Source organism: Lepidothrix coronata, unplaced genomic scaffold (genome assembly GCF_001604755.1).
Source record: "Lepidothrix coronata isolate B3197 unplaced genomic scaffold, Lepidothrix_coronata-1.0 Scaffold62, whole genome shotgun sequence".
NCBI classification, from domain to species: Eukaryota; Metazoa; Chordata; class Aves; order Passeriformes; family Pipridae; genus Lepidothrix; species Lepidothrix coronata.
In genome coordinates this window covers 2,055,022-2,082,522 of record NW_016690242.1, presented here as the reverse complement: position 1 = coordinate 2,082,522, position 27,501 = coordinate 2,055,022, and the positions used below count along the sequence as shown (strand labels likewise).

The 27,501-nt window shown below is 38.8% G+C and overlaps 1 protein-coding gene across 2 annotated transcripts in view; it reads left to right on the top strand.

The window, feature by feature from the left end:
• CDK6 (cyclin dependent kinase 6) overlaps positions 1-27,501 on the top strand; it is a 134,754-nt gene that overhangs the window by 13,603 nt on the left and 93,650 nt on the right. For both annotated transcript variants that reach the window (XM_017817732.1, XM_017817733.1), the window contains exon 3: positions 17,926-18,061. In XM_017817732.1, the coding sequence (XP_017673221.1) occupies positions 17,926-18,061 (136 nt within the window). The remainder of the gene's footprint in view (positions 1-17,925; positions 18,062-27,501) is intronic.

Sequence of the window (27,501 nt, the reverse complement as noted above, 5' to 3'; positions counted from 1 at the left end):
ATCTCAAATTAGTAGGATACTGCAATGTCTGTAAGGAAATACAGAAAATTACTCCAGTAACCTAAAGTTTAGAGTAAACAAGACTATTCTACAGAAGCAAAGCTTAAGTCATAAGAAAATATGAATCTTCTGCCATCCTCTAGATCAGTGAAAGGATATTGAGCCTGTAATTCTGGAAAAAGCTGTAAAGTCAATTAAGTTTACTAAAACAGTAATAAAGGACAATTTCAGCCACTGTTCATAATAGACAAGGTTTAAAGTCAAAACTTAAACTGTCATTGAAGCAACTGTTCCTGGAGTACAAAAAAGAGAGATCACTCTCTACCTAACCTGAAGGAACTTGCAAAGCTGGTTTAAGAAACTAATAGTCAAGACACACAGTCATAGTGGCCACAATAATTAAATCTGATATCCTTGGGAAAGGGGTGGTTCCCAAACTTGATGTAGTAACAATAGACTTTAGAAAAGAGAGATTAAGAAACAAAAAGTAATCAAAAATTTAACTGTCAAGAGGAATTATATGAAAAAGCTTAGATTTAAAATGGTAGGTACTTAAATAGAGAGTTGTAGCGGCATGTTTTGTCACTTGGGTCATACACCATTCCTTAGTGTGATGCTGTTTCCTGTCACTGGAAATCCTGGCTGCTGCTTCTGACCTATAACCTTTTCCTGGCTGCTAGATATAGCAGGTCAGTTTAAGAGTATTGCATCCTCAAACTCTCTGGAGGAGTGGGGAATGTCAAAGAGAGACACCAAACTTTCTTCACCCTTTTTATGGCTGTGCTCCAGTGTATCATGGTGGATTCACAAAAGGTACAAATAGCCATACGTAACAAAACAGGGTTTTAAGATAATTGTGAGCAGACTCTTAAATTTAACCAACTGAATATTAAAAGTATACTTAATCCTTCTAATTTAGAGTCTCCCCATTGTGAATGCAGAGCAAGCGTGTGCTAGGTGCTGCAGCTGAGTCAGGGCATCCCCTGTTATCAGTACAGGCTGTGGGATGAACAGATTGAGAGCAGCCCTGCCAAGAAGGACTTGGGGGTGCTGGTAGATGAGAGGCTGGACATGAGCTGGCAATGTGCACCTGCAGCCCAGGAAGCCAGTTGTGTTCTGCGCTGCATCAAAAGCAGCGTGACCAGCAGGTCGAGCAAGGTGATTCTTGTCCTCTACTCTGCTCTGGTGAGACCCCACCTGGAGTGCTGCATCCAGCTCTGGGGTACCTAGCACAGGAAGGACATGGACCTGTTTGAATGGGTCCAGAGGAAAGCCACCAATTTGGTTAGAGGAATGGTCATCTGTCTTACGAGAAAAGGCTGAGAGAATTGGGATTATTCAGCCTGAAAAAGAGAAGTCTTGGGGGTGACCTAATTGCAGCCTTCCAGTCCCCGAAGGGAGCCTACAAGAAAGATGGAGAGGGACTTTTTATGAAGGCGTGAAGTGACAGGACAAGGGGGAATGGATTCAAATCGAGAGTAGGTTTAGTGTAGATATTAGGAAGAAATTCTTTACTGTGAGGGTGATGAGGCCCTGGAACAGATTGCCCAGAGAAGTTGTGGCTGCCCCATCCCTGGAAGTGTTCAAGGCCAGGTTGGATGGAGCTCTGAGCAATGTGGTCTAGTGAAAGGTGTCCCTGTGCATGGCACGGGGGTTTGGCATTAGGTGATCTTTTAAGGTTCCTTCCAACCCATACCATTCTGTGATTCTAATTCAGAGTGGTCACCCAGCTGTAGCCTGCTAGAGCTCAATGAGATTAATGCCAGTCAGTAAAGTTTGAGGGTGAAAAGTGGAAACGCTAAGTAGGGACTTTGTGCAGCAAATAACATATGTTACAAAATCAAATAGGAAATTATTTTGGGGTTGGGGGAACAAAGAGCTAGTATTGATATCAGAGAGTACTTGGACTATGAGAAATTAGATGGAAGAAGAAATTAGTTTTACAGTGGAATTTATTTTTTTACCAAAGTCTGTAGTATATGGATTGTTGGTTAGAGCTTGTACAAGACACTTCTTTTATCAATTGGCAAAAATTATGTACTTTCCCTAATAGCAGAGTGTGGGTTTCTGTGAAATGTACTGACTTCGAACAATCTGTTTCTAGTTCGCATTTCGCATTAAAGTACTGAAGGGAACAGGATGTATCTGGGATGGGTGGGCATTGCCTGCTTATCTTGCACCCAATTTTAAGCTCCAGCAGAAGCCATTTTGGTAAAAAGTTGTTAATATTTTATGAGAGGAAAAGTAATTGAAGATATGTGTTGGAAATGGCTGCTCATGAAGCCTACAAGTAGTTTAAAGCACCTTTCAAAGCTTTCTCAGTTGTGGTTTCTCTTTTTGTCATTACCCTTTACTCTGCCATACTGGTCTTGTACAGGATTTGCCACTGAGTGAGCTAGTTATTGGTAAATTGTCATTACTGGTAAAATTCTGATGCTGTACATAGTTTCATTGCCTCAAATTAATTTTGAGCAAATTACATGATTGTACAACGGCAAATAGTTGGAAAATTCTGGTGTCTAATTTATATTCCCATCCGAATTATTGAAGACCTGGGTTCTTGAAGAACAGTAGTGTTATACCTTTATCTTAGAGAATAATTTTGAGGGAATTTTTATTCTTCCATAATCTCAAAACATATCAGCCCACACTGCTCCGCAATAGCCTTCAAAATAAAAATCAGTCAATAATACTAACAGATTCTGCTCCGTCATTTTTTTAGGTTGGGTGTCTGTTGGAGCTAGTTCTTTTATAGCTTGGTTTAACAAGGCTTGAAAACAGCTTTATTTGTTATGGAACTATTAAAACAATGTAGTAGTAGTAAAGCAAATAGGCTGCTCTGTTAAGCTGTTTGGATATGCATATTACATATGTATGGTATTTATGTGGAAAAGGAAAACCATGAAAATTTCAAGATCTGACTACATTTATACCAGGATGTTGAGTTATTATTTTGTAACATCGATTAGGATTGTTAGACAGGTAGGACTGCAATTAGCTTATTGCCTGTGCTTTAAAAATGTCTGAACAGTTTTTTAAGTTAAAAAATTGAAAGGGGATGAGGGCAAGTCAAGAGAAAAAAAAAGTCCCAGAAACTAATTGTTTTTAAAAGGTTACATGACACTGAAAATTGGAACATAGAACCGAAATGCCATCTTGCTCCTAAGTAAAATAAAATAGTAAATTTTATTAAATGTATTCTGGAAAGAGTAAATGAAAATTATAAATTCTATTGTCAGTGGCAAAGAGCCCGGGCAATATCCAGAAAAAGTAAACATCTATTGGCTTAACGTCACTGGGGCACAGTCCACTGCAGTAGGCCATTGAACAGAGAATGTCAATGTTTAAAAGCAGCAGAACTAATTTTTTTAATAGGCGGCTTTTTTGCCTCTTGTTTACAGTACAAATATATATTTTAAAAGCCTTTAGGCAATATTTAGATGATGGGATTATGTGTCTCATTTTAGTACCAACTATTTTTTAATTTTTCAAATCTTGCAAAATTCATGGTCACTTTAATCTGTCTTCTTTCAAGCATGAAATTGCCATCCCTTAATTACATTAGTCACTCAGTTCCAGAACTCATTCATCCCAGAGCACATCCTTTATACAAAAATATTGCAATATCATTTGTCAGCTTTTAAATGGGGGCTTTTCTTGAAAAGGCTGTTGAGTTCTTGAAATAATTTCTCCAAAATTTTCTGAATGAACGTGATTATCTTGGCATTTCTAACCTTTTGATCTCTGTCATTTTCACAAGCCTGAAAAAGTGTTCTTGTGCTTTGGAAAATCTAAATCCATGTTCATGGAGGCGCTCATGGAAACCAAGGCCACTGTGTCTTCCTGGATTTAGCAAAATCCCCAAAAGTTTCACTGTCTATGTTTCTTCCAATGAACTTCAGACAGTTATTTGTCAGTCAAATATTTTCATAATCTGGACACGGATTCTTATTTTAGAACATATAGATGCCAGTTGTGATGTTTGAAAACCAAGATATGCCTGCACGAAAAGTAGGTGAGGGAAATCACCAGATAGTTTGTCTTTTTCTCCACAGAAAGTCACTTCAATTCTGCGATAACTCAGAAAGCAGCTGAATGGACCTTTATAAAACATGTGAACTAAGTCACTCCCTAAGTGGAGACAGCTGGGGTCTATTTAATATCCTGTGTAAAATGGTAGAGGTCAGCTTCCTGGAATAACTTAGGAGTTTTATTTCACGAATATCGTACTGCTTCAGGGACCTGGGTGACAGTAAGGCGCTCAAACTAAAATGCACCATAAGGAAAAGCTCCAGGGATGGAGCTCTCATTCTAGCTCTGCATTTCGTGCAGGACTGCAGGAAGCATCCTGTGGCCTGCAGTATCTACACATCCTCAGCATAGATGTCTCTTGTGCAGGCAACTGGTCTCATTTTTTAATTGCAATCTGATATTCTTGTGATCTAGGCACTGGGATACTAATTGAAAATCATTGAGACGTGAGACTTTGGACTACAAGTGATTATCAAATCAACTGATGACCCGAAATACCTAGATTATTTTATAATTGGGACATTTCTTCCTAAATCACTTAACTTATCTTGACAGTTTTATGATGTCTTTTTTTCTCCATGCAATTAATGGAGCCATATCTTTACTATCTAAGATCGTATATTTCCTTAATGTGTTTCCTGTATCTATTCAATGTAATTATTCCTTGAGTTTGGAATTTTATTTCCTAACTCCTCCTATTCCATTGTATATTGGACATGTCAGTGAAAAAAAAAAGTTATCTTTGTATGCCAGTGCCACTGATAACTGTTCATTCACACAGAAGTTCAGAAGTTACACAATACAGTAGTTGATGTAATTGGTAGTTTAGTGACACCTTAATTAAATGCCTGAGGTGCAATAAGCATGAAAATTCATATAAAAAATTGTACATGTATAATGATGTCCAATATGATTACATATATTTCATACTTTGTGATAATTTGTCTTTTCCTTGACTACTTTTTAAAATTGAAGATAAATGGAAGCGCTAAAGTAGAGATAGGAGGAATAATTGGTTCTGTTAAATGGGAAAAAGGTGAAAATTAGGGGGGGAAAAAGTAGTGTGTCATTAGTGTAGGCAAGCTGACTACAGAAAAGGCTTCTGTAGACTGTGCTGATTCTTTGGGTCCTGGTTAGTATGTACTGTTGCCTGTTTAGTCAACTCTACAAAGGCTCAAGACCATCAGCTGTGGTATAAATTTTTGTGCTGTATCTCCAAACAGAGGTAAATAGGGTGATTGTAGAGTTTGGGGATGGTTTAGAGAAAATAATGAGGAGCAGCTCCTTCAGCCTTCATTGTCTCGTGACTCATTCTTGAAATAAAAGTTACATTAATAAAACAATTCATATATGTCTCTCACTCGGCATTTTTCTGAAGTGTGAAAGGTAGATACTGGCATAGGGAACAGTGTAAGAGCAGGACAGATCCGAAGTGACAATTCCTGGCGAGTTAAAGCTCAACAGTTTTGACACTGCCTTGCTCTATGATCTGAAGTAATCTGTGTCCACTGCTTTGTAAGTCCATGCAGCATTTGCAAGCAGATGGGAGCCAGCCCTGCCTCACTCCCAGGCAGATGCCTCCCGACTCTGCCGATGCCTTGAGCTGGCTGGAAGCCATGTAGCCATGTTAGCTTTGCACAGCCTCAGCCATGGTGTTCTGCTGTCCTCAGGCCTCCCTCAGCTCAGCCTGGGCCGGCTCTGTCTGCCCGGACATCACAGGGCACGCTCTCATTTGCTGGCAGAGCTTGGGTAGACATACTTTGTTTTCATTTGCCGAGATGTAAAAGTGTTTTAGTGCTCCAGGAACCAGACTCTGTTTTGCAAGATTTATTACATTTTGCTCACTTCTTTCAGAAATGTGAAAGATGACATTGCAAAACAACCAAAATGTAGTTTTGTTACATATTTACATCTGACATAAACTATGATTAACAAAATGTTCAATTTATTTCAAAACTACCCATACATTAAAATGTAACCCTCATCTCATGCTGCTAAAAGATGCCCTGAAAGAAATAGTTGCCTTTGCCCTGAAGTAATAAAACAGTCGAATAAAATTTATTGCCAGCTCAAAATACTACTAACACCTCATTTTCATTGCCAAACTCTGCAAATAATCTTTAATTTGTTTTCTTTTACATATGTGTGCAAGAACTTAAAGGAAATACTTAAAGAGCTGTACAGCCTCTAGAATACTTCACTCCATGTGCACTAATCTTTAAATGGCTGGCTCACAAGTGCCATGTAAACTGGCTGGAAAAGGAGGAAACGTATTAGACCTGAAGAACTGGAGGATGAAAGCACCTGAGAATCTTACAAAAGCAGACATTTTTGATTTACTTTGCATGTGCTATGAAATAGTTTAAAAAATAAAAAAAAAAAAACAGCTTGATAGAAGAAATTACAAGACCGCCAATGAGCTTGTATGGTCACCTGTGAATGGGAAAAAGAGCACTGTGAAGTTCACCTTTTAAAAAACTTGTAAGATGTAATGGCTTAAATTCTGATGAAACATGTAAGGAATTTGCATGTTAATGGAAAAAAGGATCGCTTTTTATATATTGAGTGTTTAAGAGCAATTGCCCCCGGCTAAATTTATTAAGCCAGAAGAATCTTGTAAATTTCTATTGAAGATTTATTAGTCCCATTTGTTTCTGTTCTTCACAACACGAATATTAAACTCAATTCTGAAAGTTTGTCACAGGTGAAACTCCCTTTCAAATTAAAGGATATTCTGGACCTGAGCCAAAGCCAGTTAAATACATGTACTGACTTTGTGAGGCTTAGGTAAAGGCTCTTGTGTGCTGAGCTTTTTAAGGTTGATCCTGGTTTTTGAGGTTTGAGTGAATAGAACAGAGGCAGTTTTGGTGTCTTTTTTTTTTTTTAATTTTGACTTCTCTCTCATTTTGTTTAACTTCCCCATGAGAAGAAATACTTTAAAATATCTTCAAAAATGAACTGAACAGAATCTGGAATCCCACCAAGCAAAATTACTCAGTTATAGTCTTCCTGGGAAAGAGTCATCTCTTCTAAATTCAGTTAAATTTAAGCATCTTGTCTAAATTAGTCATCTAGGCGTCTTCCATAGCAAGCAGGGAGAGGCAGTACCCTCCCCAGAGTGACTGAACCAACATACTTCTTTCCCCTGAATATATGACCCATTCAGACTAACCACCAACCAATGAGCAGCCCCATTACAGGAGTTGTATCTCTTCCATGATAGTTGAAGAGGGGAGTAGAACTGGTTGCTTCACAGGCTTGCTGGGCTGTTGTGTAGATGGATGGCATTTGTGCTGTCTGATGATGGGTAGCCAAAGACAGATACATTCAATGAAGTTATTTGTTTTCTTGCAGGCCTTAAATCTGCCTTCTGCCGAATTTGTTACCTGAACTTCCTAGTCCCATAGTTTTGGTACTTGGGTTTTAGAATAAATATCCCCTCGCTCTTTTCTTTTTCTCATAAAGTTATCTCTCTGCCACTCAGTTGTGTTTTTTTTACAATACAACTTATAAAGAAGGGGCAGTGTTTATGAGTACAGATCTGGCTGCCTCAAAAAACCTGGCCAGATCCTGTTTGTTTTTCTTACCTATGTGAGGAATTGCCTTTGTCTTTTGATTTTTGGAAATCGCCTGAGTACTGTTTACTTTTTGGGCAAGATGGGATGTCATTCATAGCATATTGAGCCTGGTGACAGGACACTGTACAGTACCACTGGAAGGTTGTTTTGAGTTCACTGTGCTCTCTTCCAGGTTTTCCTGAAGTGAAGGGAGGAATTCCCTTTGTCTAAAGTTGATGGTGCCGCTGGCATCACGGCTCATGGGAATATTATTGGGAAGACATCTGGCATCAAAGCCTGATCAAAGTAATTTCCCATACCATGTGTACAAAAAGCACTGTGAACCACATTTCTATTTCTGTGTCTTATAGCCTCATGCATGACAAATGCGTGGAAATCAACACACAAAATGTAAGACACCTTTTGTATTTTCACTTGGCTTGTTGCTAAATCTGGCAACTGTGTTCGCCGCTTAACCAGTTGTGCTGGAATTTTCAGGAAATTTTTAGCAGTTCTAGTGAATCTATAAACAGATTATTTCAACGGATGTAGACATTTTTTGAAGTTGTTTTCATGCAGTTCAAATATCTGGTGCTAAATTGCTGTTTCCATTTGTAAGATAACAAGAACTGTTCATATCTATTGCTGTTTTCTGGTGCACCAAAAGCAGCAGTTCACAGTTTTGTTCATCTCAGAATTGAAGGAAAAACAAATATTGTGATGAACTCCCTGGAATAAATCACAAACATAGTTTTCAGAGAGGTATGCCCATCTTCAAGAATTAACTTGAATACTAAAGACAACTAAAAATTAAGAAGGCGAGACTGTGGTACAGATAAGGACACTGAGGTGCAAAGGGGGAGCTTGCATGCAGGGCCCCGAGTTGTAGAGTTCTCTCTACTTGGGTAAAAGCCAGGTATGGGTTAAATGGCATATAGGGATTTACACTGCTCTGTCCAGGTAATGACTTGTTGAGTATAAGGAAGAGAAAAATGACCTTTTTTGACCTTTTATTCCTGTACAGAGACAATGAATTATCTTTTTCTTCTCTGCTTTCATTTCTGTAAGATATCAGACAGGTAAGGCAGATGAAGCTTTAGGTGATGTGTATTCTTCCTTAGAAGTTTCTTGCTTTTTTGCATGCTGGAAGTTAAGCGCAGCATAATTTCTTTGAGAGTTCAGGGCTAGTGGATCATGCAAGATCAAGATCTAGGACAGGTTTACTCTGCACACTACTACCCTAACTCCAAAATTGCATTTTTGTACTGAGAGATCTAACAAAATCTCATAAAATGCTACTCAAAGTTTGTGTTATGTCAGCTGACCATTCTGTCATAGCAGTGAACAGACTGTTAAAAGTTTGCACCTGATTTCCCAATCATGCTTGTTTCATTCTCTTACCAAGGATTTCTTTTGGTATAATGCCATTTAGAGAGACAAGAATAGTGTATTTAAGAAATAATGCATAATAATAAACTCAAATACAAACAAATGGGCATGACAGTGAACCAACCATACAATGTTTTACTGTGGTTTACTCCTGTGTCTGCTAATTTCTTTAATAATAATAATAATAATAATAATAATAATGACCAGTCTTCGCGAGCGAAGATTTGGGAAAGGTCATTAACCCTTCGAGCCTGCGCAGTGGATTTTTTAGGTGAGACACAGCGTGCGCTGAACTGAGCCCACCCTTTAATCCTGAGGTTCATCTACCAGGGCCAAGCGAGCTTGGACAGTGGCAGTGAGGTCCCCAGGACGTAGGTTTGTTTTTAGAGTGACCTTCTCTTAGATGGATTGCCTTACAAGGCTGACGAGCTCCATCTGCCCGGGGGGCTGGGAATCGAACCCGGGTCGCAGCGGTGAGAGTCCTGCACCCTAACCACTAGACCACCAGAGACCCCTAATTTCTTTAATACATGGGTATACAGCATGTTACATTAAAGAGTCCACAGATTTCCTTAATAATTCCTTGAACACATTAGAACAATACAGTTCAAAGGAATAAAAAGAATTAATTTTATTTTCAAATTAACATCTCTCTTTATTAACTGTGTATTTACTTTATGCCTATCATTATTGTCAACTTTAGTCAATTTACCATTTTATTTTTCTTAAGACTTTTTTTTCCTTTTGTTTTCTACTCTTGCTTTTGCGGTGGAGTTCACAGTATTGTTGAACTGTGGAACTTTTCCTCTCTGAAAATCAGCTCTTGATCCTTCTGTTAGAAATATAAACTGTGCAGTCCCAACTCTACCTATGAAACATAGAAATGTGTCTTCTTACAAGGCTTTAGAGTGTCAGTGTCTCAAAAATCACTATAACAATACTTAACGCCTGTAATAGAACCACAGCAAAATATTTTGCACCTATTGCTCTCTCTCCCCTCCTCCTCACCATCACCAGCACAGCTTTGGACTTTTCTCAGGTGCTGCCAGTACTGTTCCTTCTTCCTGGGAAGTGGTAGCAGCATCATTAGAGCTCTGATATATTTACAGCATTTAGAAAGGCCCCTTACCTTACTTGTTCAGTGTCTCTGACAACTAGATTTGCCCGTTAAGAGTACTATCAGTCAGACTGTGATTGCTTCTATTCCTGAGGGCTGAGTCTACACTGAATGGTTAACTTAGACTCAAACAGCACGTGGTTTTTGAGTACAGCCACCCTCCTCCAGTAGAATTGTGGCTGTAGAGTAACCTGAAGGTCTTTCAGGGGCAGCAGTCCTTGGATTGATGGTAAGCATCAAAACATAGGACCTCTTCTATCATCTTCTACGGTAGCTGCTTTTTGGTTTTTAGGTTCCTCCGTGCATCTATAAAAAGCAAGAGCTTGTACTCAAATTTGCATTGGAATTACTTTAAAAAAGCTGAAATAAACACCTTGGGAACGGCTGTGATATTGCAAGCATTTAAAAAAAATATATGAGGTGGTACAGAGTACGAAACAGTACATTTTAATTTTTGCAGTGTATACTTATATGGAGTGAAGGGCTACTATTTCCTTTATTATTTTTGATATGTTGGCATCACCATTAAGTCTCAAGTGTAGATAGAGTAGATTATTAAGATACTATGCAATGAATGATAATTTATGTTGTTGTAAAATATTCCAAAGAAGAGTTGTTGTTTTTACTTAAATCTAGAAGGAGACTATCAGCTTAGATTTAGATCTTGTAGGTTTGGCACAGGCCTGAATTCCAAATGTAAACCGAAATGTGGAGTCTAGCGATCAGTTTGTCTGTGAGCTACACACGAATAGAGACTGGACTTTGTTGTCTTAACTTGCACCAGGTACAACTGGGAGTCCAGAATAACCTACGTGCTCCTTTCATTTGAATTAAACAAAATCAGTATGCACACATAAGTTTTACTTACGTGTTGAGCATTTTAGGGAATCTAAAAAGAAATGCAGCTTTTCCTGAGGAAGGTATTCTAAAGAAAATCTAAAAAACTTAATAAAAGATGCACATGCACTGCCAATGAATGGGAGCATCTTTAATTTGTCCTCTGAACTGGAAGCTTATGGAAGCTTATTGGAAGCTCTGAGTGCTCAGTATAGCGGCAGTGTACATGACTTTGAAAGGAAGTGTACATTTGCTTGCTGAAGGATCACATGAGAGCACTATGAATAGGTCAGACAGCTATTGCTGATCCTAAACAATCTGTCAGCGACTGTCTTCATAACAGGCCATGTTATTTTGCTGATTTGGGGGTGACTTGGCCTGTCCCTTGCACAGAGAATCCAACATTCTGTTTGGTACAGCAGCACACTGGAGTATGTTTAGGCACCACCCAGCTGGTAATTTTCCCTCAGTAATGTCAATGGCTCAGTGTGTGGCCAGTTTGGATAAAATCAATTGCAGTGAGATTGTTAATGGACCGGTGAGGAGTTAAGCATTTTAAAAACTGGTGAACTGTAGGATGAGTCCTGAAGTGAAGTTACATGAGACAGGATATTGTTTGAATTACGGAGCGTTACCAAACCCGTTTCTGATCCTTGTCTATTAAAAATAATCTCCCTTTGCAAAAAAGGTGAAGAAGAGATGGCAGTGTGAGGGCTGAAATAAACAGTATTTGCTATAAACAAAGGGAGTTGCAGAGAACGTCTTGTCAAGCCTATTTTTCCTTGAAGTAAAACTCTTTAACAACTGCATCTTTTAGTGACTTGGGTGGCACAGTGAGTAAAACAGACTTGGCTTTTTCATCTTTTGGGCACCAATCTTGGCTTCTGTTGAAAATGAAAATTAGTTTTGGTGGTTTCATCGGAGCAGACATGTGTCTGCATCACAAAACCATTCAGTCTGGCACCAGGGCCCGTCATTGCTCGAGAGGGGCCCAGCGCAGGAGAGCAGGGGTGTTGCAGGTCAGGGCTGCAGTCAGTACTGAGTGTTGAAAGCTTGCCCAGTCAGCCCACACTATCGGACTTCAGCCAGTGCTATTTACTTCGCTTTCAAGAGCATCTATTTCTCTCTGTCACTTTGTCTCTCTTCTTCACACACACTTAAAGAACAAAAACCTCTTTTATACAGCTAAGCATTTTAAATAATTTTTCCAAGTCAGAAAGGGAGAGAGACTGGAAAAAATTACAGCACAAAGCTCAGCTTGCAGATGAACGATTGCCTTGTCATTCTAATGTCCCCCTTCCTTCCCCTAAAACCTCACTGGTGAGTGGGCTGTAAGCAAGAATACTGGCTGGGCTCTGCTGGAGTAGGTCTCTAGGACAGGACTTTCTGCTGCCTTGTTTTCATCATGCAGTTGCTTCTTCACGGTAGCTCTTTCTACTCTGTGCACAGCAGATAGTGAGTGACTTCAGAGTTGAAAACATCTATCTGTATAACATCTGCCTGTACTAGATAAATTAATTTGTTTTATCTGATGTTAAGTTCTGCCCTTTTCTGCTGTTTGCCTGAAAGAGATTTCTTCTGAAGACAAGAGAAGATCTTGCTACTTTTTCCTGGAAAGGTAGCAAAGCAGGAAAAATGTTCACAAACTCCAAGAACCCAGTAGAAAGGTAGAGAATAAGGATTTAAGACGTAAAGTTGCCATGAGCAGTGTAGACACACTCAAGCCAAGCCTATTTTATTTAATTGAGTTTGACTCTAGGCATCTGACTGTTGCTAGATGGAGCTGACGGTGGGCTGGCTGACTGTGCTGCAGGCAGTGCTGTGCTGTCACACTGTACATTTTCAGGACTGAGTTCTGTTGAGCAGAGTCTAAGCATCTCTACATTATGTTGCAGTCTGCTGTGGAGGAATATCTTAAGCATTGATATGGATCAGGGCAGCTGCAGCTGGCGTGACAAGCACATTGTGAAGCTCCTTAAGACGCTTTTGGAAATGGAACTTAGGTCTTGCATTACTATGTGATTTTACAAATGTTATCCGATAAAAAATGCAACTAAAATATAAAATACTTTTAATTTAGTGGCCTGCTTATCTGCATGTGCTTTTTTTCATCTGAAATTATTTCACTAAAGCACCTTTGCACGAGAAAAATCTACGTCTGAAGTACCAGATTTCAGAGGCATGGAGAAGTAGGTGATTGCTGAATAAATGAGACAAAGGAGCATGTCCTGAACAAAGGGGAAGAGCTCTGTCATACATTTCAGAGTGGGAAGCTCTATTTCCTCTTTTGCTACGTGGGACTTGGTTCTCCTAGTGCACATGTTCCACTCCAGTTGCCCAGCTATTGTCTTCTTCATCTGAAAGACAACCCCTCTGTTACAATACATTGGGTATTTGTGATTCCAAGTAGAGACTGGTTTCTGTCAGCAGCTTTTTTTCCTTCAAAAGCAAGAAAGGAAAAGGTAGCTAATAGTAAAAGTTGGGGTAAAACCATGTTTTTCTTCAAAGAGTACATAGTTTACAAAGTTGGAGTATACAAGGGGTTTACTGCTGAGTGACTTCTAGAGAATACAGGAGTGTTCAGCTGCTGCTGAAATTTGGGCTAAAAGGGTGCCTGACTGTCATTCTTCAGTGCTTTTAGGTATGAGAGGCTCACATTTTCTGTGCCCTTAAAAATTATGAACTCCCAGGATTAACCTGAAACAGAGGCAGTAAAAGCAAAAGCTATTTGGGTCCCTCTCCCCATATTTGTCAATAAACTTTAGTCATGGCCCGTGATACTCTTGGTATCCTGGTCTTGTGGTGTTTGCATAAGCACTGTCAGTACCTAAGTTCTGTGCTGATTTTCTGTCATTCAGATAAATACCTTCAGAGTTAGGTTGAGACCACCAAAATCTTTTCATCTGTATATTTACTCAGACTAGCAATATCTTAAAATTGTAGCATATTGCTATGCCGCTATTTATCTCACCACAGTCTTCTTAAACATTTCCCCTCCACATAAATTATTGGCTCCAGTACTCTTCCTCTGTCATGCATAAGCTGGGAAGTAACTCTCCCTAGGGAGACACTGTTCCAAACAAAATTAAAGTAAATTCATGTTATTAGAAATCTTGAGAGGGCAAGGATTGTGTTTTTGTTTAGTGCTGTGAGTGACTGTAAAGGGATGTGTGTTCATGTTGGATTAGTCCTACTGCAGTAAAAATAATAGTAAGCCTTGGGACACATCAGCAGCAAGTATCTCATTTTTGGTCTTCCTTTGGACTATGATCCAGTCAATTTTCCAGACATAACCACTCATCTGTTTGACAATAGCTGAGAGAAATTACGTTCTACTTTTTTTTTCAGGTCTTACAGTCAGATCTGTCTTTTGGTATTTCTTGCAGGTGGCTTGGGCTGATAGGCCTGATCTCCATCAGTGTTATCTCAGTTTGCTCAGGAAAAAAATGTTTATGCCACTTGAAAGTGCGAACCTTCATAGCAGTTCTCAGAGAGTCTCAAAAGCAAGTCCGGTAACAACTGGGGACTTTCTGGGATTAGTTACTGAATTAGTACCAATCAGTAGACGCAATAGTTTTCAAAAGAATTTTTGTAACTGTCCTTATAAAAGCATTAGGCATTCATATCATAAAATGAAGATGAACTGAGATTGCATTTGTCAGATTACATTTTGTAAGAAGCAATAGAGACTTCAAGACGCATCACCTAGTTTTCTGCCTGAAAAAAATGCCAAAGTATTTTTGTAGGAAGGCAGGTATTCTGCTAGATTGTAGTAAAATCCACTAGGCACTAGACACATAAAATAAAATAGAGACAGAGATTTGTAGATGATAAGCTACTTTTACTTTAGTACAATTAGATTGAAAAACTGTCTGCATTAAAACACAGGTTCTCCTTAAGCGTCTGTTCAACAGAGTTCCAGTTCAGATGGACACATCGGGTGGTGTATGACTCTCAGCCAAACACCTTGTTAAATACTTGCAGGATTTCCCATAGCGGATCTTACTTTAATCAAATAATTCAAACGTTTCTTTTGTAAGTACAATAGAAGGGCAGGGCTTGTGTTTACAAAGTATTCAATATGGAAATCCTGTATTAATTGAGGTATGTTTACTTCACTTAGGACAGTGTCCACATAGTAACTCTTTAAATAAAAGGTCTTTTGCTGTTGCCAGTTCCAGAGAGGCAATCACATGCAATGCTAACCCGTCAGAAAATCATAAGGAAACAACTTCAAGAGATGTGCACTATAGGCAGCAGAGATGTTCCTAGCTAAAGAAGACAACTTCATGGGTGATTTTCTCACAGTGGATGTAAAAGAGTATAATTTATAAAAAGTAGTTGTATCCCTATGAAAACTACTAAAGAGGCTCTGTCTTTCTCAGTCTATTTCTGGAGTGATTAGCACAAGCAGTGCCAAATATTGTCTTTTTCTAATACCTGGATTCATCTAAACTGTGCTTTAAATTATTATCTTTCTAAGGCAGCAGCTGTATTTTCTGTGAGTAAACATGGTGTGCTTCTACCCAGCCCAGTGCAGGATCTGGAGCTTTTATGATTTACTGGAAAGCATTTAGAGTTTCACATAAAGAGTGTATAAAAAAGAAAGATAATACTATTACTCAGTGATAATATTATTACTCAATAATACGTAACCAGAATTGTGCTCCTCTGAGTTCCTTACTGTGCTGTGCCAGAAAATGCTGGAATCAAAATAAGCTACGTACAGAAGAATTAAACAGAGAATCAATGTTTTCCTCCACAGCGAGTTGGAAATTACATTCGTTTCTATGTTTAATACAGTGAAATCTTTTTTTCCTTTTTTTGTTGAATTATAACTCTGCTATAGTTGAAAATATATTTTTGCCAGTGCATTAAATATCTGGCAAAAAGGATGGTTTTGAACATTTTTAGGTAAATGTAGGTCAACGCAAAGAAAGCATACAGTTGGAAATACTTTCCAGTGTTTATGTTCAGATGTTCAGACCTGTCTGGCTCCTCTCTGTTTGCATGTGTTGAGGTTATAGGCAGTCCAGCTACATTCCACATTGATTTATATAAATATATTGCAGATTATTAACCTGCAGCCAAATACCAGCAAATTTCACTTTTCAGGAAGCTTTGTGACTTTTCATAAAACTTATTTACTGTTTACAGGACATGTATACCCCATTGAGGGAATCTTAGAGAACAGTATTTGTCTTTACGAGAAATGTGCCAAGACATTTTCTGTCACAGTCAGTTACATTGCCCTAATAATTAATTAATGTTTGCTCATATGATTATTACACATTAAGTACAGATTAGTCTTCTAGTAGAGGTAGGATGACAGTCGCTCCATGTTCTGGAACTCCAGTTCCCAAATTATTACTCGCTGAAAAGCTTCCTTAAGCTCAAAAGAATGTGCATGCATCCATTTTGAGAACATGGTGGCTAATAAATTTACGTCTGACCAAAGATAATTTAGGAAATGCTGTTAAAGTGGGAGCACGGCCTAAACATGGTAAATGTCAAGTGAAAACCTGGGTTACAGTCTTGACAGGTGGTTATGTCAATTCTAGTTTTCCCTTGCTTTGTGAAATATATTGAGATTTAAGGTAAGAAGTAAAAACTCAGGAGAAAGTGTTGTCCTAGTCTGTTTGTCAGAGGTCTGCTGTGAAAAGCAGGGACCCCCAAGGCATTGTGTGTGATCAATTGTCTTTAGATCCTCCATATAAAGCCTTTAATACTCAGACAAAGAACAAAATTATTACTTGATAATGTTATCAGAGATCCTGCACTTCACACAAAGTAGGGAAGCAGTTATCCTGAGTAAGAGGATGAAATGTACATATAATACAACAGTGTCATTGCTGTGGTGTTGAAAAAAATAAGCCATAGTATCAACACAGCTTTGATCTGTTATCAGTAATAGATTCTTCACTTTAATTGTATAGACCTTTTTCTCAATAACTCCATTCATTCTTTTTAAATCTACTGTCACCTAGTAAAAATAGTGATGGATTTTCAGCCTTGCTTCAGAGAGCAATCTGATTTGTACAGTATGAAATTAAATGAATAAACACATTAGTAAAGTATGTGAGGAGGGAAGAAACATCCTTCCAGCTGTTAAATGATTTCCTATGGGGGTTTTATAGAAGTGGGACTTGAGGAAAGCTGGTGAAAGTCACTAGTATAAGTATAGGTGTGAAGCATAGAAAGAGGGCAGATGTTTTTGAAAAAGATAAAACAGTGATTAAAGCTGGTATGTAGATGAAGTGGAGAACATGAGAATAATCATAATTAAAAAGAAGAACAATAGAAAATAGTGTTCAGATAGGAATGTGGCATTATGAAGAGCTTTGTAAATTCGCTTGACATTGTGCAACAAGGTGAAATAATAAAGAAGTTTCAGTAAAAGAATGACAGGAAATTATGAGAGAAGTAGTGACATCTTGTGCACAAAGCTTTTTTCCAAACCGTATCCTGACTTTGAAGGTATTTCTTGCGTCCAGGAATTTACAAAAGTAATCAGCAAAAAATTCTGTTTCTGCCAAAGGATAAAGGTATGTAATGGTGAACATGGGAGTTACATGAGAAGAAACTGAAGTTGCACACAAACACTGTATTTTTTCACAAAAGTGTTTCTCACTTTTTTTGGTTTTTTAATGACTACAAGTGCTGCAGCATAGAATGTGGATAAATATCACAATAACTTTCTGTATTAACTCTTGTTACTGTGTCAAAAAATTTTTTTTCATGTGATTATTTTACATTGAACAGCTGATGAATTCTTAATTCAGTTTCAGAATTCACACGTGAAAGACCAAGATGGTATTTTTGATATATCAACCATTATCTGATGAATCAAGAGCTCAAAGATTCGACTACTTTTAGAAAGCTCCTTTTCCCATTCTATGTACTGTAAAAAATTTAGATAGACATGCATGAGCTGCAAGATATGTATGTCTGTAGTGGTTCATGTATACTTACCTCCTCTTTTCTTCTTCTCAGATTGTTTGATGTGTGCACTGTGTCACGAACAGACAGAGAGACCAAGTTAACATTAGTGTTTGAACATGTGGATCAAGACTTGACTACTTACTTGGATAAAGTTCCAGAGCCTGGAGTGCCTACTGAAACTATAAAGGTATTTAAGGAGAAAGATTTTGGATATTTTCAGAGATTAATCAGAAAGACAAACTGTGTTTTGATCCCATAGGATTTTTTTATATCGAAATTGAATAGTGCCCAGCTTGGGGCATGTATTGCAGCACAAAGATCTGTATTCACTAACAGATATAATCTCTTTGTGAATAATGCTGCACTTGTGGTTTTTTCTCTTTTAGAGTTATACATTTCCTGATTTTCTCCTGATTTCTGTTCTACAAAATGTAGCATTCCAGCACAGGAAGGTCATAGACCTGTTGGAGTGAGTCCAGAGGAGGGCCCCCAAGTTGGTTAGAGGGATGGAGCATCTCTCCTACAAGGGAAAGCTGAGACAATTGGGATTGTTTAGCCTGGAAAAGAGAAGGCTTAGGGGTGACCTAATTGCAGCCTTCTGGTACCTGACGGGAACCTGCAAGTAAGATGGAGAGAGACTTTTTTACAGGAGTATGTAGTGACAAGACAAGGTGGAATGGTTTCAAATTGAAAGAGAGTAGGTTTAGAGTAGATATTAGGAAGAAATTCTTTACTGTGAGGTTTGTGAGGCACTGGAACAGGTTGCCCAGAGAAGTTGTGGCTGCCCCATCCCTGGAAGTGTTCAAGGCCAGGTTGGATGGGGTTCTGAACAACCTGATCTAATTGAAGTTGTCCCTGCCCATGGCAGGGGGTTTGCAAATAGATGACCTTTAAGGTCTCTTCCAACCCAGACCATTCTACGATTCTGTGATTCTATGAAATCGTTAAGAACGACCTTTAGTTGCAGCTGTAGGCAGATGATTCTCTTGTTGTTTAGGCTGAGACTACTTGAATCTTCCCTAAAAGGTGTCTATTTGAGGGCTGGATATTGTTAGAATGGATAAAATAAATCTTGTGCTCCTATCCCTTTCCCTTTGCCTTTTGTTTCCCAAAGCAACTACTTTTGTTTCATGCCCCTCTTGCCAGAACAGTTTCCATACATTCCAAGAGCAAGAAATGTTCATCATGGACCTGCGGTCTGTAGAGGATGGGCTCAAGGACAGGGGTAGTCCTGACCAGTTGTTGTAGAAGCTGGAAAGGCTCTCAGTAACTGGGAGGATGATCATGACATTTTCCTGTCATATTATCTTTTACAGTGCATCTGTAAGGGAGGACTTCTTCCCAGGAGAGGATGTGCTTGCATTATTGGTAGTAAAACACATATAGCAACTTGTCTTCTTTCCTAGCAGTTTCTCAGCAAAGTGGCACATTGAGGATCATAGCTTGAAATGTTTAACAAAGTTTATGCCTGGGAAGAGAAGCTGAGAGATTGATGTTTCTACATTTTGGCTGTGTCTGTTTAACATTTCTTTTGATTTTTATCTTTTCATGAGGAAAAATAATTTATGCTTTCAGAGATGGATTATTTTACATTTGTATAAGTACTTTGTGGAAGTATGTTGTGTCATCTTAGTCTGGCAAAAGTCCTGAAGGAGGAAAACATGAAACCTATTTGAAATTCAGTTGTTTTAATAATTGGTTTAACAGCTTCAAACTTAGGAGTTGTTTGATCTTTCAGTTAAAAATTAGAACTAAAACAGATAGAGATCTATTCACTTGTATCAAAGTCACATATGTATAATGTCAGTTCCAGCAACCATGGTTTTTAATGAACCTTTGTGGATAAAATAAAATTTTTGAAAAATGGTTACAGCTTTGATGCAGTCCCAGCAGAAGACTGGAATGTACATATTAGATTGGTAGGACTATTTTACAATAATGCTATTAAAGTTCTACTTCCTCCTGGGACTTTGAAGCTATCTAAGTAAACTGTATTTCAACATAACTAACATTGTGAAAATGATGTGCAAGGTGACTGGCATATTATCTAACTAAATATATTGAAATTGAATGACCAGTCCTCTGAAATCTCAATTCGAAATATCTTTTGAGCTGTGTTTCATTTAAATGAAATAGAAGATACGAGCACTCTATTAAATATTTGTGATTTCCAAAAACCCTGTTCTAAAACTGCACTATTAGACTGTAGTATGTATGCGTGAATATACATTTCATGGAGATTATATACTGATGGAGGAAATTGTTGTGCCTACTTTTGAAAAACACTATTCTGCAGATATGGTTTGCTGGTTCAACCCAGTTGCTATATCTGATAATTTGGCACAATAAAAGAGAAAATTTAGCCACACAGAAACAAGGAGTAGCAATTTTGGTCTTTTATATGCAGTGCAGGTTCCACTGCAGTCAGTGAAATTAGTGACTGTAAAATTCAGCTTGTGGTACATACATATCTTTTTAAATGGGTGAGGAAAAATGTAAAATTACTGTTTACTTGTTCGTCGCTATTGATTTCAACATCTGCACAGTAGCTGATGTGTTTTTTCTTGAATCCTCTTTGGCACAGGAAAAAAGAGTTTAAGTTGCACCCTGTTGCTTCATGGTTTATGTCAAAACACTCAGTTTATGGAGGTACTTTTGCTGATAGTCAGGGCTGATCACATGAAGAAGGGTCTCAAGGCTTATTTTTAGTACATTTTGATACCTTTCTAATGATGATCTTTATGGATATTCCTCATAGAAACTGAAGGAAACCATAGTTCTCCTGGCTGCAGGGGAATCCTGCCATTCTGTAACAGCTGAGCATTTAACCCAGAGCACATACATCGTTAAATGCCTAATCTGACTTTTTATAGTTTGGCTTTTGAGGTTAATATGGATTTGTACTTCATTTATTTTCCAGAATTGCAGACAATTTGTGTAGAGTATTTCCCCTCACCGCTAGCACAGTACAGAACAACTACCTGTATTGTAAGACCATCTGTTAAAGTTCTGCATGTGTCAGCAACACAGAGGTGCCAAATGAGCCAAGTAAGCTCTGGATAGCTTGATGTTGAAGAATCTAGTGTACCTCTTTGGCACCATAGTTTAAAATCAACAATTGTTAGTAGAACTTAAATGACATAAAATTACTATGAGAGAATTATCAGCCCCAAAAGACCTTTTGTGTGTGAATTAGCTACCATCATTACATAACGTTTAGGGAAGCGAGGCTTGGCTTTTGCCGGTTTAGGGCATGCTAGGAATAAAGGAATATAAGTGACACCAGGACCACTTTAAGAATTTCATTTATGTTTTGCAGGTAGTAGTCAGACCACAGCAGTTCAGAGAAACTAACCATATTGATCATTTAAACACAATTAGTGCTTTTGTCTTAATGCTGCTCAGCAATGGCTTTCTAATGCCTAGTGCCCTGCAGTAAGAGTCACCCCAGAGGGTGTTTTAGGAAGATATAGACAGGTGCCCATACATAACATGATAGATGTAATTTTCCTATGAGACATTGCTTGGTAGTGGGAATACTTACCTAGGACGTAGGGCAGACACACTCACTTCCCGTCCCTGTTGCCAGGAGCATGAATGCTCTAGTCCATTTTTCTGGCTCTGCTTCTGGCTACTGAGTTCTAGGTTATTTTGGACAGTGGTATTTTAAATCTTTTCTGGTGTAGCTCTTTCATTATTTTTTAATGGAGTATACTTTGGGCCAGCGAGTTGGAGAACACTACTCTAAATACTTTCGAAAGAGAACTATATTCAGCCCTTAATTTGATTAATAAGCCTTTGTAATTACTGGATTGTAGTCATGCTCACCCTTGCTGGCTTCCTCTGTCCGACCTGATTAATATATGTTCCATATGGCATGAATCAGAATCAGCAATGACAACGTCTTCCTTCTTTCCTCTCTGCCCATCGTCTCCTCCCTTCTTTTCTTCCTGGGATACTCTTTAACTTTAGGACAGTTTATGTGGAAATGGAAGGTATGAGTTCAGTTTCCTTCGGACACAGCTGTTAGTCATGCACAGGTCCTTTGTAACGTTAATGATGTTAGCAGTTGAGCCTCTGACAGACTGGGCTCATTAGAAACTTTTGTTAGTTGACATAAGGGTAATGGAAATGGGAATGACACATCTCTGCCACAGAAAGATTATTTTTTTTAAATAGTTAACAGACCACTGAAGCATTTTTATGTGTTACCCTTTGGGACTGAGGCATGTTTAAGCTGCGTGGTCACATTTTATTCTGATGCTTGTGGGACCGGCATGGGTTCTTTGGAGGTCTTTCCAGTCATCTTGTTCTGCCAGTCCAGAGAGTCTGTAAGAATGAGAGGGGACAGCAGACTGTTACTGAGGTTCTTTAATTTTAGTAATGAGCAAAGTTAACTTCGTAAACTAATGTCATTTTAAGTAAACCTGTGGCTTCTTTCAATGGTTTTCTTACAGTTGATCACAATTTAGGCTACCCAAGCTACATGTGCTAACAGGGCTGTGCCTGTTTCAATCTGACAGTCAGCAGAGGAGGGAACAGAACAAAGGTCTTCAGTATAGCAGGTGCATATGTTATCTGTTGTTGCCGTGAAATTTTGGTGCTGAAAAAAATCTCCAGAGCAGTTAATTAGGGGTGAGATAAGAAAGGGTTTATTTTGCCAAGGCTAAAGATGTTACAAGACGCGCGCGGGCCGTGCCTGAGATTTTACATTTTTATAATATCATCCATCCAATCCCAGATGTGTCCACCCTGTGACCTTTACTCTGGTCCGCCCCGGGGTCCACCCCCTGAGAAATGGGTCTGGGGGTTTTGGGACCCCGTGTTCATCCCACCTTCCTCTTCATCAGAGCACAAAGGGTACATAGTTACCTAATTCTTGACCGTATTCTGTGTTTTAGGCCCTGATATGCTGTTCTGCCAACAATCTAGGCCTTGCCTTGACAAAAGACTAAACATCTCTGCTGTATTCAGGAGTAGGATTGATATAGGGAGCATAGAATGGGGTAAGAGGGTTAAGGAATGTGTAAACAAGGGTGCTAGTGAAAGGGAAAGGGACAAGGGACAAAGGAGGGGGGGGTTGCTGCTTTTAAAACCTACTTATAAAACTTATAAGGCTTACCAATATTAGAAAAATAAAAAAAAAACATTAGGGGCTTAAGGTATCACTATCATGGGACGTTAGAAGAACTGGAAATGTGTTTCTACCCAGGTCTGTGATCTGTGAATCATTATTGTATTCCCCCCAGCCTTGAACAGTGCAGCCAAATCACAGTGAGTGTTGGTTTAATGTATATGTTTTCTCAGCTGTGTCCTTGTTCCTCACCCAAGTGAATGGGTTCTGTGAATGTTTTTTGGTTTCTTCTTTGCATAGGAAGCCTAGATACCCATCTGATTCAGGTATACAGATTTTGGTATTTAAATGCCTGAAATTGAGAAAGTACAGTGATGACCTAATTTCCTTTTGTGGGCTTATCTGAAAGTAGCCATAAATTGAATTCAAAAATATTAGCCCCATTCATAGAATAAATGTTGCTGTTGTGTCCATGTGCATTTGCTGTAATTTACATTACCTGCTATCAAATCAGGCTGACTGGTCACATCTTTGCAAGACACTTAGGAAATTAATATGAAGATACTGATTCTCAGAAAGCAAACGAGTGTTCGGTGTTGTGAGGTGACTCATCAGCCATCTGCCATGGTTGTACCTACTCAGTTGATCACGTATGAGATGTGGAGCAGATGTCACACAATCATGCAATTCTGAAAATAAAACAAGATATTCCAGGAAAACATCTTTGCCAGTACTGAGAGTCTTCAGTGTGTGGCTGTATTTAACAACATCAAAGCTAAAAGTCACCAAGAAAAGAACCTGCTCGAATTAATAAGAAAGATACTAAGAGAAGAGCTGTTAGTCATGTTTTCCTGTCAGTACTTTTGTGGTAAAGAAAGAAGCAAAACTGAGTGAGGAATTTAGAGTGTACAAATAGTGGATCAGATCCCCCAGATGATACTAAGAGGTGTAAATCCATTAACCTTAGTGAAATGGTGCCCATTTACAGCTGCTAAGGATTACACTTTTGTGGATTATTTTGTGAGTTTTATTCTGAATCCATATCAAAAATTAAAGAGTTGCCACTATAAATAAATTTTTTTAAAAAGGGCTGAATTGATACATCGTTCTGGGATAAATCTTTTTTTTTTCTCTGTTATCCTACTCTGGACTGCTCTATGATAGAGCAGCAGGAAAGAGAGCAGGTGCCTTGCAAAAATGGTGGCTCTGAAGGAACTAAACATTAAAAAGTGGATATTCTCCAATGAGTGGTGGGTCCTTCTGTTGCAGGTGGTGTAATTTCTTTTCCATACCATGCTGTATGTAGAGACACAGCCACATCTCCTGTGGCTGGTAGCAGGTAGCAGTGTATAGTCTGACCAAGGGGTTAGGAGGAGTCATGAATAAAAAGACTACTGAGCACAGGATTTTATGCAATATAATGTTGTATCCATACAGTTACTTCTTCAGCCTGGACCTTTTTACTGTTAGTGTAGAGCCACTGATTTTAATTATGACGGTGTTAAATATCTCCAAATCCCTACAATTTCCAAATTCAAATGCAAACCTTTTCAATCTGATGATAATGTATAGCTGTTTTGTGCAGCGCTGCAGCCCAGGACTGCTCAGACCTCCATTGCTTGCAAACTGAGAGCTCATAAAAATGTGAGGCACTCCAATAATTTTAAATCACTCTGTCCTGACTAGAGTGATTTAAAATCATTGGAGCGCTTCACATTTTTTCAGTTGTTCCAGTTTGGAAAGCAGTCAAGCAACATTGGAGCATAATGCATGAAAGCAACCTGCCTGAAATAATAATTTTAGTCTTTCAAAACAATGGCACTGAATTAGAAATGTCACTGTGAAACGATGTCTATCAAGGGCTCTCTAAATAGACATCTCAACCTACTTTTCTTTTGTAGCCCAAACTCTTACGACACCAGTGGAGTCCAGTAGGGCCCTAAGGGAAACATCTTTTTTGAAGTCAGAAGGAAGCTATTGTTTTCAACAGATGGAGGGCCAGAAATCATCTTTATTGAGAAAGTCAAAGGGAATTAAGAAACTGAAGAAATTCTGAATTGTGGGCAGGGATGGAGATTGAGCCTTTGGTAGAACAGGATTTATGATCAAGATATTGCAAAATATTAGTATTACACACACTGGAAGTGAAGTGTTGCTATCAGCTCATTTAATTTCTGTTAATTTAGCAGAGCTAGACATTGATGTGATGCATAAAAAAGCTTAGGGATCCTACTGCTCTAGATTCTCTTGAGACACTCTGGTATTATTAATGGGATTGGGTTTTTTGATATCGGGAACATCAGTGTGGTACCAATTGCTATGTGAAATGCCTTGATGACCCTGAAAGAAAGGGAGCACGTGGTAGGAATAATGCTCCAGCAGGTGTAGAAGTGGGGCTAAGCTGCCAGGGAGCATGCTGTACAGTGCTGTACTGTTCCACAGTGAGCCAGTGGCAATTCTTCCAAGTGGGGAGTTTTTTTGAGATGCTTTCTTTCGTCTTGTGGTGGTGGTAGTGCACAGTTGCAACTTGCTCTGCAAGTACATCCTGCCTCAGTGGTCAGCAGAAGTGTCACTCGTTTTCAGTGTCTTTCTCTTCATCAAAGAGATGCCACAATTAAAGCAATTGAAAGAAAGTTGCAGCTCATGGTGCACATAAAGCAGTGGCAGAACAATAGACTGAAACGTTTGGATTTACCTGTGTTCTTAATTTTGCTTACAAGCCATATGTTGCCTCTGACAAGTAATTTGAAGGTCACATTGCAGCAGGTGTGAGATAAAGAGGGGACATTCAAAGAGCCATTCTTGATTTTTGTGGGGACAGATAAGAATCACTGCTTAATAGTAGTTTCTATATTGGAAGGAAATCAGTCCCCTATGCAGTACACCCATAAAGCTGTACTTCACCCCAAAACAAGCACACAGAGATAGGGAAGAGTAGACAGAATAACACAAATGATGATGTGATGAGGTAGATATTTGGGAAAACTGGCCAACATATTTTTTCTTGTTGAACTCCAGATTCTAAGGGTCAAACTCAGTTGATCTGAGAGAAGCAGCATTGTGGCAGGATAGATTTCCCATCTCAGCCAACCCAAGTTATTGCAGCTCAGATTGGCTATACTAGAATATTCACAAAGTGTCTGTATTTATTCACAGCAGTTATACAGCTGTAGTGTAAAATACTTCAAAACTTGGCCACAGACAACTCATAACTAATAAAAGATAATATAGTAATCAAATAAGTTATTTTTCCATAAAGCTGTTTTCTCTAATCCACCACAAAAGAAATTTAATACCCCTGGACTAGCTGTATGCACTGGTTTTATGCCAATGAATAGGCAGGTTATTGTATCCCACAGTAAAAATTAATTTGAAGCGTGTTACTTTAGTGGCATATTGATTTAATTGAGATATGTTGTGTTTGTTTCTTTCCCTCTGTAGCAGATGTATTTAGCTTATGCCAAAGTCCCATGCAAATGGATAGGGATGGAATTCTTTTGTATTGTATGTTTTCATATGTACAACATAAAATTAGCTTTAAGAATTTTTGTGTTATTTATGAATACAGAGGCACATAAACACACATACATATATAAATACATATTGTAAAAGTCTTCAATGCATTTGCTGAAAAAATATTGCCATTTGACTGAGGGCAAGGGAAATGTGATTATCATCACTCTACTGTCTACGGAGTTCGTTTTCTCAAAATAGATGTGGCCCAGAAAAGGCCAGAACTGGCAACTCAGATGCTTAGAGAAGAGTCAAAAGTACCCAAATGCACAGGGGGATAGCATCAGTTCTCCTCCTGTGTCATTTGGTGTATATTGTCATTACATGTATACACATGAAGGCACGCTACTCATACATGTGCACAAACACACATATACGTGTGTGTGTATGTATATATATATATGCGTGTATATATATGTTTATACACACACACACATATATATATCTACTGATTCCAGGAGTCAATCCAATGGCTCATCACCAGATACAGCTGAGCTGCTACAGTCATAGGGAAGGAATAAAATGAGACCCAGCAGAGGTTGTTCCTCTCCCTCCTACTCTGTGTGTCAGATCAGGGACACATGGAAAGCCTCCGTCCCACCCGCCCCTGTGGATACCAGAGCAGACATGATTCCTCCCTGCTTCCTGTCCTCAGGCCATTAGGCATGAAACTGCAGAGAAGCACCAGCCACTGGCATCAGCCAGCTATACTCAGCTGCTGAGGCAACCGAAACCAAAACCTCTGACACTTGAGAACTTCTTTCAGTGATTTCAACTCAGTGTTCTCTGCCTGTGCTATTCCTGTTTGTTCAGCCCTTTCTTCTTTCCATCCTTCCCTTCAACCTTCATTTTTTCACCTCGCTTCCACTTTGTATTCACACTGTGTAAAGCACTCTTCTGTTCTTTCCCTCCCTCCAGAACTTTTCTCTCCATCACTTTTCTTTCCATTTTGCTTATCCATTCCTGACTCTACTCCCATAAAAATGTAGCATCATGGAACTGTCACGCTGTTTCTCCACCTGGGGTCTGTCTTGTCCATT